The 13,644-nt window shown below is 39.0% G+C and overlaps 1 protein-coding gene across 6 annotated transcripts in view; it reads left to right on the forward strand.

Annotated features, from left to right (window-relative positions):
- Positions 1 to 13,644, forward strand: part of LOC144058919 (connector enhancer of kinase suppressor of ras 2) — a 75,946-nt gene that overhangs the window by 53,555 nt on the left and 8,747 nt on the right. For 3 of the 6 annotated variants that reach the window (XM_077577574.1, XM_077577577.1, XM_077577578.1), the window contains exons 12-19: positions 1,211 to 1,297; positions 2,020 to 2,228; positions 5,547 to 5,584; positions 5,664 to 5,727; positions 6,549 to 6,597; positions 9,106 to 9,278; positions 11,050 to 11,123; positions 11,247 to 11,318. In XM_077577574.1, coding sequence (XP_077433700.1) covers positions 1,211 to 1,297; positions 2,020 to 2,228; positions 5,547 to 5,584; positions 5,664 to 5,727; positions 6,549 to 6,597; positions 9,106 to 9,278; positions 11,050 to 11,123; positions 11,247 to 11,318 — 766 coding nt within the window. The remainder of the gene's footprint in view (positions 1 to 1,210; positions 1,298 to 2,019; positions 2,229 to 5,546; positions 5,585 to 5,663; positions 5,728 to 6,548; positions 6,598 to 9,105; positions 9,279 to 11,049; positions 11,124 to 11,246; positions 11,319 to 13,644) is intronic. The other 3 variants (XM_077577575.1, XM_077577579.1, XM_077577576.1) reach the window with 2 other exon arrangements.

Below are 13,644 nucleotides of genomic sequence, written 5' to 3' on the forward strand. Positions count from 1 at the left end.
ATTAATAAAACATAAAAACTCACCTAGCTCACATTCATTTGGCGACAAGACTGCAAGGTTTGCTATTTCGTCTTTCGGTGTATAGTAAATGATATATACTCAACAAAAATCTAAACGCAACAATTTTGTTTTTGCTCCCATTTTTTATGCGATGAATTCAAATATCTAAAACTTCTTCCACATAGACAATAACACCATTTCGTTCAAATATTGTTCATAAACCAGTCTCAATCTGTGATAGTGAGCACTTCTCCTTTGCCGAGATAATCCATCCCAGGTGTGCCATATCAAGATGCTGATTAGACACCATGGTTGGTGCACAGGTGTGCCTTAGACTGCCCACAATAAAAGGCCACTCTTAAAGGTGCAGTTTTGTTTTGTTGGTGGGGAGTGGAAGGGTGGCTGGGGGTGGGGGGGGGGGCACTGGTGACTCAGAAAACCAGTTTTTTGTGGGCAGTGTGCTCACTGTCACAGATTTAGACTGGTTTGTGAACATATTTCAGAGAAATGGTAATATTGTGTATGTGGAAAAAGTTTTAGATCTTTGAGTTCACCTCATAAACAATCGTTGCGTTTATATTTTTGTTGAGTATAGTTACGTATTGTAAAATACAATATACTCTATGTATATTAACTGTGCTGTATTTGTATGCCTTGGTGGTGGCTGGCTGTGTCTCACTCGTTAACAACCCAGATATTAGCGTGTGCGGAAGATTACGTTTACGCAGAGGTGGACATTACATCAATATTGGCGGAAGGAATGCCCGTTTTGTTGACGATTAGCAAATGATGGGAAACTTGGAAAAATTAACGGACTAAGCATTGCCGAAAATGGGTTTTCGTCCATCTATGTAATCATCAATAACCAGGTCAGTGCCAACAATCCGTCAATGATGAACAACGGAAACACTGGCTTCAATGAACTTAACATAAAAGGTTTTAGACTCTGGGAGGAGATTACTTGGTGAGAGCCCACGTAAGAACAGAGAGAGCATGGAATATCCACACAGAAAGAGTAACTAAAATGTGGGTCACATGGCCCTCATGTTGCATGTCATCCCAGTCCCTCACCTGCACACACCTTGTCTACCTCTCCCTTGTACACCCGCCAGCTGTCTCTTAGTCACTCACGACCGCTGCTTTCCAAACACCCCGAATACCCACGTCCCCACTTTAGCCGACTTTCTGATCGCTGGTTGGATTGTTCCAGGTGACCTCAGACCTGTTTCCATGCCTCCCGAATATAACTGGATGGCCGAGGCCAAGGAACCCAGCATGGGCAAAAGAGGGAGCCGAGGTACACGCATACTAACACATATACATGCAAACACTGCCCTTCACTCTGTGAAAACAAACAAGATGGGACCAGTGCTGCTTGCTTTGCTTTCTACTTTGCTCAACGCATCCCATCCTCAGGTTGTTCATGGTGGTGTAGTTGTGTACGGATACATATCTGAAAGTTATGTATCTGACATGGTGACAAACAAGCATAAATGCAAGAGGATTGCATTTATACAACTGCTGAAGAAATGAAGGTATTTCAATGTGACTAACAGTTTGCACGACAATTGATCTGTATTCACCTCAACTCTACTGCCAGAAAGTCTATGAATAACATTAAAATACAATAATACGGTCTGGGTCAGGTGCATTTTTTCCCTTCTATTTCTCATTCTTTTGTCAGATTTAGGTTTTCCTTTTTAAATGTATGACCAATGAACAAATCAGATTCAAACTCTCTGTGACAGTCTAAAGTTTAGCAGTGGCTTCTTCTAAATCTGCATAATCATTGTATCAGATAAGCAGGATTTCCCTAGCTGTGTCTTCAGTCTAGCAGATAATGCAGCTTTGGAGAACTTTTATCAGTTTCTGTTGTTGTTATTATCTCAGGGTCTTTCCACCATGCAGTTCTCCCTCAGTTCTCTCCTATCTGCAGGCCTTTTACATTTTTCTCCCTCTTCCATCCATTCTTGTTGAGCCTGTCTTATCATCTAACTGATGCATTTCTCCTCTACACAGATTCAGATAACTCCCTACTGCGTTACCTCAGTGATGACAAGATCTTGGTCATTGAGGAGGAGCCCGAATGTCCGGGTAGAGAGAGCCGGCGGGACTCCACCAGGCGCTCTCGACGCAAGAGCCGCAATCCCAGCAGCCCTAGCTTTCCCCTCAGCCCATCCATGCTGTCCTCTACACTGCGCTTAGACCAGCCACCAGAGCCGTTGCCTGTATGTACACATTTATATATTGTGTATATATTTATATAACCAATTAAAAATACAGTAATAATCAATTTCACATGGTGCTCTACTAAAATTGACACCCTTAAAAGGAACCCTGACTGTAATGACAAGTTTGCTCCATAAGTTTTATTTGGTTGTTACTAAATATCTATGAGATTTGTTTTTCAAAAACCATTTCCAGTTTAATGCATTTTGTAGAAACCTTATTTGTACGTATGCCGCCATCTTTGTTTACGTCGTAATTGAATAGCGACGTAAAATGGCGGCTGGCTCTCTGCCGAGCAATGAGAAACGGGTATGAAGAAAGCAAGGTAACCCTGCATAGAGTTCCTAAAGGGACGATCAAAACTCTTGAATGCGTCTGGTGAATGACAAGAGCACGGCGTGGGGGAGGGTGACTCTCCCGATCGCATGTTGATTCTTTAGGAACGCTACGATACTTGCCTCGCTTTCTTTATATCCGTTTTGCATTGTTCGGCAGAAAGCCAGCCGCCAATCTATGTCATTACTTACTGAATGCTTTGTGACGTAACAATGGCTACGTATGTACAAATAAAGTATCTACAAAATGTATTAAACTGGAAATTATTTTTGAAATATGTATCTCGTAGTTATGTTAATAACAACTAAATAAATCATAAAGAGCAAACTTGTCATTACAGTCAGGGTTTCTTTTAATTTAATATAGATATAACATACAGTTGTGTAATGTAAATAATAATATAATAATAATAATAATAAGTAAATCTCAGTCTGTTAATATTCTACAAGTAAGAATGATTCATGAAATACATGTTATTTATGTACAATTGTGTGTTATAGCCCTGAAGTAATATTTTATTCCTTTATTATGTCCATCCATCCATCCATCCATTCATTTAATACCGCTTATCCGGGGTCGGGTTGCGGGGGCAGCAGCTTTAGGAGGGAAGCCCAGACTTCCCTCTCCCAGCCACTTCGACCAGTTACTCCGACGGGATCCCAAGGCGTTCCCAGGCCAGCCGGAAGACATAGTCTCTCCAGCGTGTCCTGGGTCGTCTCCGGGGCCTCCCGCCGGTGGGACATGCCCGGAACACCTCTCTAGGGAGGCGCCCAGGAGGCATCCAATGTCCTTTATTATGTCCTCAGAATATTTTATTTTCACATTTAGAGGTTAAAGGTGTTAAAATCAACTCCTTCAGTCCTAAAAACCGACGGGCGGGTGGATGAATTCAGTGCTGCTTTAAAAAAACATTTTTAAGGAAAGACGGAGGTGACATGTTCCAGCTGTGACCGCAGTAATATCAACATTGTTTATATGAAATAGCAAAAAATGTCAAACTTGCCAGGGCATCACTGGTAGTGCATTCAAGTCCAGCATAACCAGGAAGAGGAAACGGGGTTGTCAGGGTTAGAGCTTACCATTCTATCGTAATTTAGATTCATAACCATTCTTTTTATTTAATGTATATATTACCAAACTTGTAGTGTTTGTTTAAAGTTTTTAGGGTGTTTCAATATTATGATCTCTTGCAGAGGACAGGTTGAATTACATACACTTCCTGACTGCAAACCAGACAATCAAACAAATTCACGCACAAAAAAAAAAGCAAATTCCTTCAACTTTAACATTTTAAGCATATTCATTTTGATGATTCTATTTTTTTTTTTTTTAAATATGAATTAGATTTTCAAATGTTGAACATGTTTTGTGCCAACTCTCAAGAATCTGATACAATAACAGGACTTGCGCAGGTAAAAAACAAAAACATGACACCGGAGAAACATTCAAAGCGATGGTATTACTTTACTGGTTCTTTCAGCACACTTAATGCTGTACCGTGTCGCATATTTTCTTTGTTTAATTAATTGCTAAGAGATGTTGTCTTCTTGGAACGGTGTGATGTCACACTGTCTGATCAAGTGTTTGGTCACTTGCAGTTTCTTACCAATCAAAACAGTATTCCAGTTAACTTCTCAAAGTTGTTTGTTTTCCCTTTGGTAAGTGTTTGGTATATATCAGGTTATAAAATCCATCTGAATATTGGAGTACCTGTGCATGCAGCATTTGTTTAGAAACTACAAGTACTTATTTTGGCACCATATGATAGGTGGCAGGTGGCAGATGGCTGACTTTGTTTTATGGAAGCGCTAAACAAGCAAGAAAAGTGAGGAAAGTTAGAATGTGTTGTTTTTATGTTTACTATAGAAACAAAGCAAGATGCATTACAGATTTCACATTTTCAGATGCATTAGATTTATTTAATTTTTATTATTTACTTTTTTTTTTAGAAGCATTTGATTTTCTCATATAATTATTATGCACATTTATTGGTTATCATTAATGTGAGACTGTAGAGTCCAGTACTCGCATGGTGATTGGTGCAGGAACAGACAATATTTAATTGTTCATTTCCATTCACATATTATACTATTTAGCAGTTACTGTATATAGTAGTTAAATATGGATATAAATAATGTTTTCTCAATAGATGCATAATCAAAGAGCTTGAGAACTGTTTGGCTTTAAAACCAAAATATTTGACTTTTTCTTTCAAAAATATCCAAAGATAAGATCATACAATAAGATTGTTATTCCCAAGCACTCTGTTCGTTGATCATATTTTTTGATTTGACATTTCAGCTCAGCATTATGAAGCATTCACAAACAATTTCTGGAGGAATTATTATATGTCTTCTCATCATGCAGCTTCTGTATGTCTCTCCAGTGGAAGCGTCATAGCATTCACCTCAGATTCACCCTCAGTTGCGTGTATTATCTCAAGAGGACGGAGTGAGTTTGATCTCCTGGCAGCTTTCTGGATTATAAGAACAACAGGGACAAATTCACATTGGCCCCTCATACACATGCATGCACATAGACAGATTCACACAAATTAATCTGTATGCAGGGAAACGATCTCACAATTCATCCTAACGTCCCTATCACCTGATTCTAAATAGGAATTTATTCTGGGCAAACACATTTGATTATGCACACACACACACACACAGAAACGTGTATCATTGTCAGTAAGGACGGTGTATGACTCAGCATCAGCTAGACCAATTAAGAATGTGCTTTGAATTCAATACAGACACACCAGACTCCCAACATGTTAGTACACACTGTCCTCTCTCTCTACCCTTCAAAGTGGTGTGTTTTTGTTTTGATGACTCAAATCCAAGCACATGTACAAGTACAGATCCCGCACTAATAAATATGTCACGATTCTGTCGATGTTAATATTTGGTATTGCAAAATAAACAATCTCATCAAGGCTTTCAGATGATCTTTAAGACGTTTCCTTCTCTATCTTTTAGCGAGGTGCGGACACACTGCGTGCAGACACAACAGACAGGTAAGTTGATTGTTTTTGTCAAAATACATTATATACATGTATAGAATTAAAGGCAGTAGTATTGTGATTGTTTTATCAGTCACAATCAATCTTTTTACAGATATTCTGGTTCTGGAAGCTCAGGAGCAGCCTCCATGAAAAAAGTAAAGAGACTTTTACTGCCTGACTTTTGTATTTTATGAATACTGCACTTCCTCCTCTTAATCTCTTTTTAAACAATAAACAATGACTCACATTCATTTTCAACAAGCCATAGATGCTTCAAAGTTACGTCAGCAACCACATCCGCTATGGTAACAGGCTTCCTTGTGACTCAACATACACATGAAGTGATTTGGGCCATTTTCCACACCAACAATTGGATTCTAAATAAAAGTTAATTGAGATAAAACGGCCTTCCACCTGAGGGTCATTGTCACACCGGCAGCATTAGTCATCAATGCTTGTTTGTTGTCGCATACAGTGAGTCAACCCAATTCTCCAAAAAAACAAATGTTCATTAATTAGTTTTCATTAAAATAGCAAGCTTGCTGTGTAAATGTGCTACATTATTAGCCACTCAGTACCATTTTACTCAAATGTTTAAGATACCTCACATGTATTTACTATGTATTTATGTAGATATAACAAGATAAAAATGGCGTATCACTATTTCCATTTGGAGCTACACTACATTTCATGATAGTGATATATAAGCCCGCTTTTACTACAAGGTATTGCTTCACTTAATGTTGTTATCAAATCATATGAGTAGAAATGTTACAGTAGAAGTATTACACTGAACACTTTTAACATCCACTGTACATATTTACGTCGACACTCCTTCTCCTTAAAGGCATTTGCAGTACTGTGTTGTTTGAGTTACGGGACAGAAAATGAATGATTAAGTTGTTGCGTTGTGTCCTGTGCTCTCTGTAAAATAATGAGCTCAGTCTAATTATTTTCCTTTCTCGCTGTCTTGCAGTCTTTCCATTACACCTCATTGAGAACGAAAACCAAAAAGAGAAGTAAAGGTCGGTAGATGATATGCATATCTTTTTTTTTTAAGACTTTTGTGCTATATTAAGGATGCTACTTGTGTAGTTTGTTTAGTAGGTTGGTTGTTTTTATTTTTGACATTACTGTGCGAGGTAATTGTGTTGATTCAGAACTGACTATAAAAACTGCTTCTCACACTGCAGCTGATACATACAGTGTGCTTAATTGAAAAAAAAAAGTCTTCATATTTGCGTGTCAAAACCATTAAAACGCATAATTTGGATGATGTCAACACTTCTGGTTCAAGATTGGATCTTAACTAACCAATCACAATCCCAAGTTAATTTGCATGATGTTCATGTTAAAAATGTTGCATATCAGCTTGGTAACACGTTACAGCCATATTATATTATCTTTTTTTTTTCTTTTTTTTTCCAGGAGAGCTCAGTATTGTTCATTCGATTTGACATCATCATTGCTCTCCTTTTTAAAAAAAAAAAAAATGAAAACAATTTTTTTTCTCTTTTTTTTTTTTTAAATATACGTATATACATATATATATACATATACACGCATGTATATATACATTTTTATTTATTTTTTGTATGTGGGTGAGTATGTGTATGTGCGTGTGTGTGTGTGCGTGCGTGCGTGTGTGTGTTCATCAGTTCACCTAAAGCCCATTAAAAAAAAATCCCATACTAATAATATAATATAATAATAAATTGCCAAATGCAGAAACATCAATGTAAGTTATCACGATGTAGTGGCTCTCGCTAACAGACAGAATTAAGTAACCAGAATTAGGTTAAAAAATTCTATATACGTAGACCATGTTTCTATAAATTTGGATATTTGTTTTTTATTTGAGGCAGATATTTTTTCCATTAAAATGTGATTTATGAGGAGGTTAGACCATTGGTCGATATTCAGAGTTTGTTTATTTTTCCAGTTAACAAGAATTGTTTTTTTAGCAATAGTAAGGGCTACAAGTGTAGATTGAAATTGTTTATGTGGTAAGTCAGTTGTTGTTAGGTCACCTAGCAAACACAAGTTTGGAGATAAAGGTATCCTACAGTCCAAAATAGCGGAAAGTTTTTCTAAGACTTTAGTCCAGAAATACATAACCGGAGTACATAACCATAAAGCATGAACATAAGTGTCTGTAGTGTTTTGTAAACATTGGAGACAAATGTCGGAGTCTGAGAGTCCCATTTTCTTCATCATATATTGAGTAATGTATGTTCTGTGAATAATTTTATATTGGATAAGTTGTAAATTTGTGTGTTTTGTCATTTTAAATGCGTTTTCACAAACTTGAATCCAAAATATATATATATTATATTATCCTGGCGCCCACTATAACAACCAAAAACATAAGATACCCCCCCCCCCCCCCCCAAAAAAAAAATCCATGTTCTTAGGTGGAAAAAGAGTCAAAATCAGCAAAAATAAATACATTTTGTCCAGCACAAAAAAAGCGGGTCTGAAGGGGCTACGCCTTATTGGCTTATTGATTGTCTATGATTGTGTCTGAAAGAAAAGAGTTGTGTATAAAAATATAGTTGAAAAGACTCCTCAATTGCAAATGCAAATGGAATTGGAATTCAACCAGGTACCTCCCCATTTTTTAAATGAGGAGGGAATTACTTAATTCATTCACTTCCGGCCATTTTCACTGAAGGGACCCACTTCGCTCCCGGCTGTTTTACTGGATTTTTGACTGATTTTGTGTTCTATTGCTATAAAAACAAGGAATTTACCCAAAGAAAGATTAGAGTATTTTCTTTCATCAGGAAAAAAAAGTGGGAGTCCTCGTGTTACGTCGTATGCGACTTACGTCGTTTCAACTTTACGGCGCCCGTGCTTCGTCCTTAGCACCTTCTTTTTCATTAATTTCCCTCAGTAATCACACCATTTTAAAGTTATTTAAAGTTGTGTAGTTGTTACCTCCAGCAACAGACGTCACATTTCCGTACTTAAGTTTGAATTAGCTTCGCTCTGCCATCCGTCAGCAATGAATATCCGTGCGGAAACATGAAATATTGGTTCCGGCTCTTTCACAAATATGTTTTTAAAATTAACTTTAGCTAGAACTCCGTTGTAACTTGAGGACTCCCTGTATTTGTATCTGTTTCCGCTTTGCAGCAATTAGCATTGTAATATAGCTAAGTTTCATCAATATTCACATTGCTTGTGAAAACACTGGGGGGAAAAGCCTTTTGCAACATGGCGCGGGTTGATCTCTTATACCCTGCTGCCACCTGCTGGCCGTTTTTTGTAATAACTACCATTGCTTTAAGCCACCTCTTCATGTCAGAGGCTGCATCAAAGCTTTCTATATACTCTTGCATTAAAAAAAAAAAACATAAAAACGTGTAAATACAATTTTATGAGTGAAGGACAAAGTATTAAAAAACATGTTCACACATTTTGGGGTTTGAATGGGTTAAGAAAAAACTGAGCCTGGAACTGGGTTCCAAAAGCACTCTAATATTGTTTTATATATATATATATATAATATTGTTTTGTTCTGACTTCAGGTTCACTCACGAGTGCCAGTCGAAGGAGGATTTCCTGTAAGGATCTCGGCCACGGTGATTGTGAAGGCTGGCTGTGGAAGAAGAAGGACGCTAAAGGATACTTTACGCAGAAATGGCGGAAGTATTGGTTTATCCTGAAAGAATCGTGCCTCTATTGGTACACCAATCAGAATGTAAGTCCATGTCAGAATGTCAACCTCACAGGGCTCTCTCTCTCTTTCTCTCTCCCTTTCTCTTTCCCTCTATTTCCCTTTTTTTTTCTCTTTCCCTCTCTCTCTCTCTCTCTCTCTCTCTCTCTCTCTCTCTCTCTCTCTCTCTCTCTCTCTCTCCCTCACACTCTCTCTCTCCTACCCCCTCTCTCTTTCCCTTCCTCTCTCTCTCTCTTCCTCACAGGGCTCTCTCTACCGCTCTCTCTGCCTCTCTTTTTCCCTCTCTCTCTCTCTCTCTCTCTCTCACTTTCTCTCTCCCCCACTCTTTTTCCCTCCCCCTCTCTCTCTTCACAGGGCTCTCTCTCTCCCTCTCTCTCTGTCTCTCCCTTCTTCTCTCTCTCCCTCACAGGGCTCTCTCTCTCTTTCCCTCTCTCTCAACCTCACATGGCTCTCTCTGCCTCTCTCTCCCTCTCTTTTTCCCTCACAGGGCTCTCTCTCCTTCCCTCTCCCTTTCTCTTTCCCTCTATTTCCTTTTCTTTTTCTCTTTCCCTCTCTCTCTCTTTCTCTCTCTCCATCTCTCTCTCTCCTCCCCCCTCTCTCTCTTTCCCTTCCTCTCTCTCTCTCCCTCACAGGGCTCTCTCTCCCACTCTCTCTCCCTCACAGAGCTCTCTCTACCTCTCTCTCTGCCTCTCCTTTTCCCTCTCTCTCTCTCACTTTCTCTCTCCCCCACTCTTTTTCCCTCCCTCTCTCTCTCCTCACAGGGCTCTCTCTCTCCCTCTCTCTGTCTCTCCCTTCTTCTTTCTCTCCCTCACGGGCTCTCTCTCTCTTTCCCTCTCTCTCTCCCTCACAGGACTCTTTCTACCTCTCTCTCTGCCTCTCTTTTTCTCTCTCTCTCTCTCACTTTCTCTCTCCCCCACTTTTTTTTCACTCCCTCTCTCTCTCCTCACAGGGCTCTCTCTCTCCCTCTCTCTGTCTCTCCCTTCTTCTCTCTCTCCCTCACAGGCTCTCTCTCTTTCCCTCTCCTCTCCCTCACAGGGCTCTCTCTACCTCTCTCTCTCCCTCTCTTTTCCCCTCTCTCTCTCACTCTCTCTCTCCCCCTCTCTTTCCCTCCCTCTCTTTCTCCTTCACAGGGCATTCTCTCTCTCTTTCCCTCTCTTTCTCCCTCACAGGGCTCTCTCTCTCTCCCTCCCTCTCTCTCTCTCCCTCTTTTTCCCTCTCTTTTTCTCTCTTTCTCCCTCTGTCCCTCTCTCTTTCCCTCTCTCTCTCTCGCTTTCCCCCTCTCTCTCTCTCTCTCTCTCTCTCCCTCCCTCTCTCTCTCTTTGTCTCTCAGTGTAATTCATGCAGGATACAAATTTGACAAAATCATGTTTTTGTTCAATTTTACTAACATTTATTAGCTGGGACAGACGGTGCAATGTCAAGCAAAGTTCATGATCTGAACCGTACATTTGGCAGCCATTTGCATGTCGGCTGTAATGTATTGCGTTTATAAGATCGTATTACATTCTGCTCCCTTGATTAAACTTCACTTCTTTTGAGCCAAAAGCTGAGGTTGTGGCTGTTCTCCCATTGATTTTGCAGGTGACAAATATTGCAGCCTTGGCAGAACATGCCGCCAAGTGCTTTTGTTTAATGTAAAGTGGTGAAAGGCTTGACCCAGCCAATGTAAACAACACATTTAGTTTGCAGAACAGTTCCAGGGTGAATTTGGTGTATCGGTTTGTGTGACCATTTGTTCCCTGACGGTGATGATGATAATAATGTACCACCACTCTCCATCTGTCTCTGCCTGCAGGATGAGAAGGCTGAGGGCTTCATCAGCCTCCCTGAGTTCAGAATAGACCGAGCCATAGAGTGCAGACGGAAATTGTGAGTGCTGAAATTATTAATCAAGCACATTTGCTCTCGCCTGAACAACATGGGTTCGCACAAAACTCCTGTGCGCACACAGAAGCACTAATCAGCTTTCTTCTTCTCTCTGGCTAACTGCAGTGCCTTCAAAGCCTGCCATCCCAAAATCAAGAGCTTCTTCTTCGCCACAGACTGTCTTGAGGAAATGAATAGGTGAGTGTTTTAACTGTGTCAACCAACTTTACACAAGGAGAGTGCCCACTACTATAGCAGACTGTGTTAATAAAGCATGAGCTCCAGCTGGGTTCTTGAATGTCGATTTTGAGCATGAGAGTGTTGTCTCATCACATGTGCATTGAGGAATATTTGCATCAGTGCTATCTGATTGGAGTCAATTATGCTCACCTCCTAGCGATGACATTGGAGGATAACTGGGAAAGAGTCATTAACGAGCTACTCTATATTAGACATACAATACAGTATGTACATGCTTTGTCTAAATGTGCGTGTGTGGAAACACCTTTGTTCATATTATTTGGCTAATAGTTTTGTAATATTACAAACAACAAAACATTTGCAAATTGCTCTGCTTTTTGAGGATTTAACATTCATTTACAGTATATTCCTTACCATCTTTTTACACTAAATCAATTTCTACCATTTGTAGCTTATTTGCTTTGCACATTCACAATTAGTAGCTGACAATTTAGAGCAATGTAAACAGACAATACTCACCAGGTATTAAAATGTTTTATGACAATTAGGGCCCACCCGATTAATCGGTCAGACGATTTTAACAGTGAATATAAGCCATTTTCCAAATAATCATAACCGGTCTGAGTTTTGCAAATTAGATTCCAATATGTTCTTCCTTCCTCAAGAAACAATTAATGCAGTTCAGTGTTGAAGCCCCATTTTGATTTGCTGGCGCAGTTTGTCCATTAGGTGGAGACCGACTCCATTCAGTCCAATAGACAGCAATTTCACTCATTACGTTGCTTGTAGGCTACTTGATACCACATTTATTTATGGCCTAAATCTAAAGATAAATTAATCAGTTTTGGAAAATGCCTCTCAGTTGTCATAAATACTAAAGGACTGGCCTGTAATTCACATCTGTAAGCATTAAACCAAAATATAAGTTGTTTTATTCATTATAAATGTAGAAACATTAATCGGTTAATTAATCGGTTATCTTATTCTTTTTTCTACCCATTATTAGAATTGGCATCGGATACAACTCAATATTAAAATTGTAGGCATAGTAATAAAGAAAAAACAATACTAGAACAAATATATAAAGCCTGAGTGCATCACTACTACTACAGTGTGCATTTTTCAACTAACTATGCTTACAGTACATCAAAAAATAAATATTGCCTTGTTTTTATCTCTGGGTTTATACATGTTCCAGACCATCCTCTCGATAGACAAAATCTGCAAAGTGCCGTCCAAGTATTTATTATATTATTTATATTTTTAAGTTTCATGCATATATTGCAGTACCACTATACTGTACAGTACATGCATGTGAGGTGCAGGTATTATTTCTGTCCACTTGGTATCTGTGACACTAAATGTGTATCTGCCTTTAAAAAACAGGCCAAGCCTATTGAATGATGTGGAAGAGAGCAAATAAGGTTGTTAGACCAGCCAATAGAGGCGGTGCAGTGTGGAGGCAGAATCCAGTATGCCTCAGCTAACGCTTTATCTGCGGTTTTATGCAATCAGCTAAACTAAATGTCTAACAAAAATACAGTATTTAAATACAGTAGCCTGACTATGGAAAATTAAAATGCATATTAGATGGAAACATTATAATGAAGACGAGAAGAGGCATAACCACTTCACAATTGGACCTTTTGTTTTTGTACAGCAATTTAACTAATAGTCTGGCCAATTTATTTGAAGAGGAAATACACAAATTCAGCACTTATGATTATAGTCAATATATTATATGGATTTTAAAAGTTAATAAAAAGCACAGAGCATAGAAATTAAATTGAAAACAAACACACGGGAGCCCCCAACATGTTTGGGGCCCCCACAAAGTCTTCACCCCCATATCGATGCCCCTGACAGCTATATATACATTTGCTTACAGGTTTTTTTAAATGAATGTATTTTTCCCTTGAATTTATTGACATCAATTCCGCAATGGCAAAATGATGATTTTCCTGGTCCTGCAATTCAGATGAGTTTTCTATTCTTACTTGCAGCCTGATTATTCAGAGTCTGCAGGGACACGGGACAAGCTTGAATTTGCAGTGGAGGCAGACAGGCAGAAAGGAGAGACAGACAGGGGATCTGGATGAGGACAGGATGTGTGGCTGATAGATAAAAAGCCATCTGAGAATCATAGTTCAGAGACTGGGAAAGGAAACAGTGAATACTGTCTTTCTGCATCCATCGCTCTAATCGCTCTAGTTTACTCTCTGCTTTTGTCTCCTCATCAAGGGGATGACGTCAGTTAGAAAAATCGGAACTGTTAAGAGACATGACTTTAATTATTTAAAGTGAATCTTTTTTTATTCATTAC

Source organism: Vanacampus margaritifer, chromosome 10, assembly GCF_051991255.1.
Source record: "Vanacampus margaritifer isolate UIUO_Vmar chromosome 10, RoL_Vmar_1.0, whole genome shotgun sequence".
NCBI lineage: Eukaryota > Metazoa > Chordata > Actinopteri > Syngnathiformes > Syngnathidae > Vanacampus > Vanacampus margaritifer.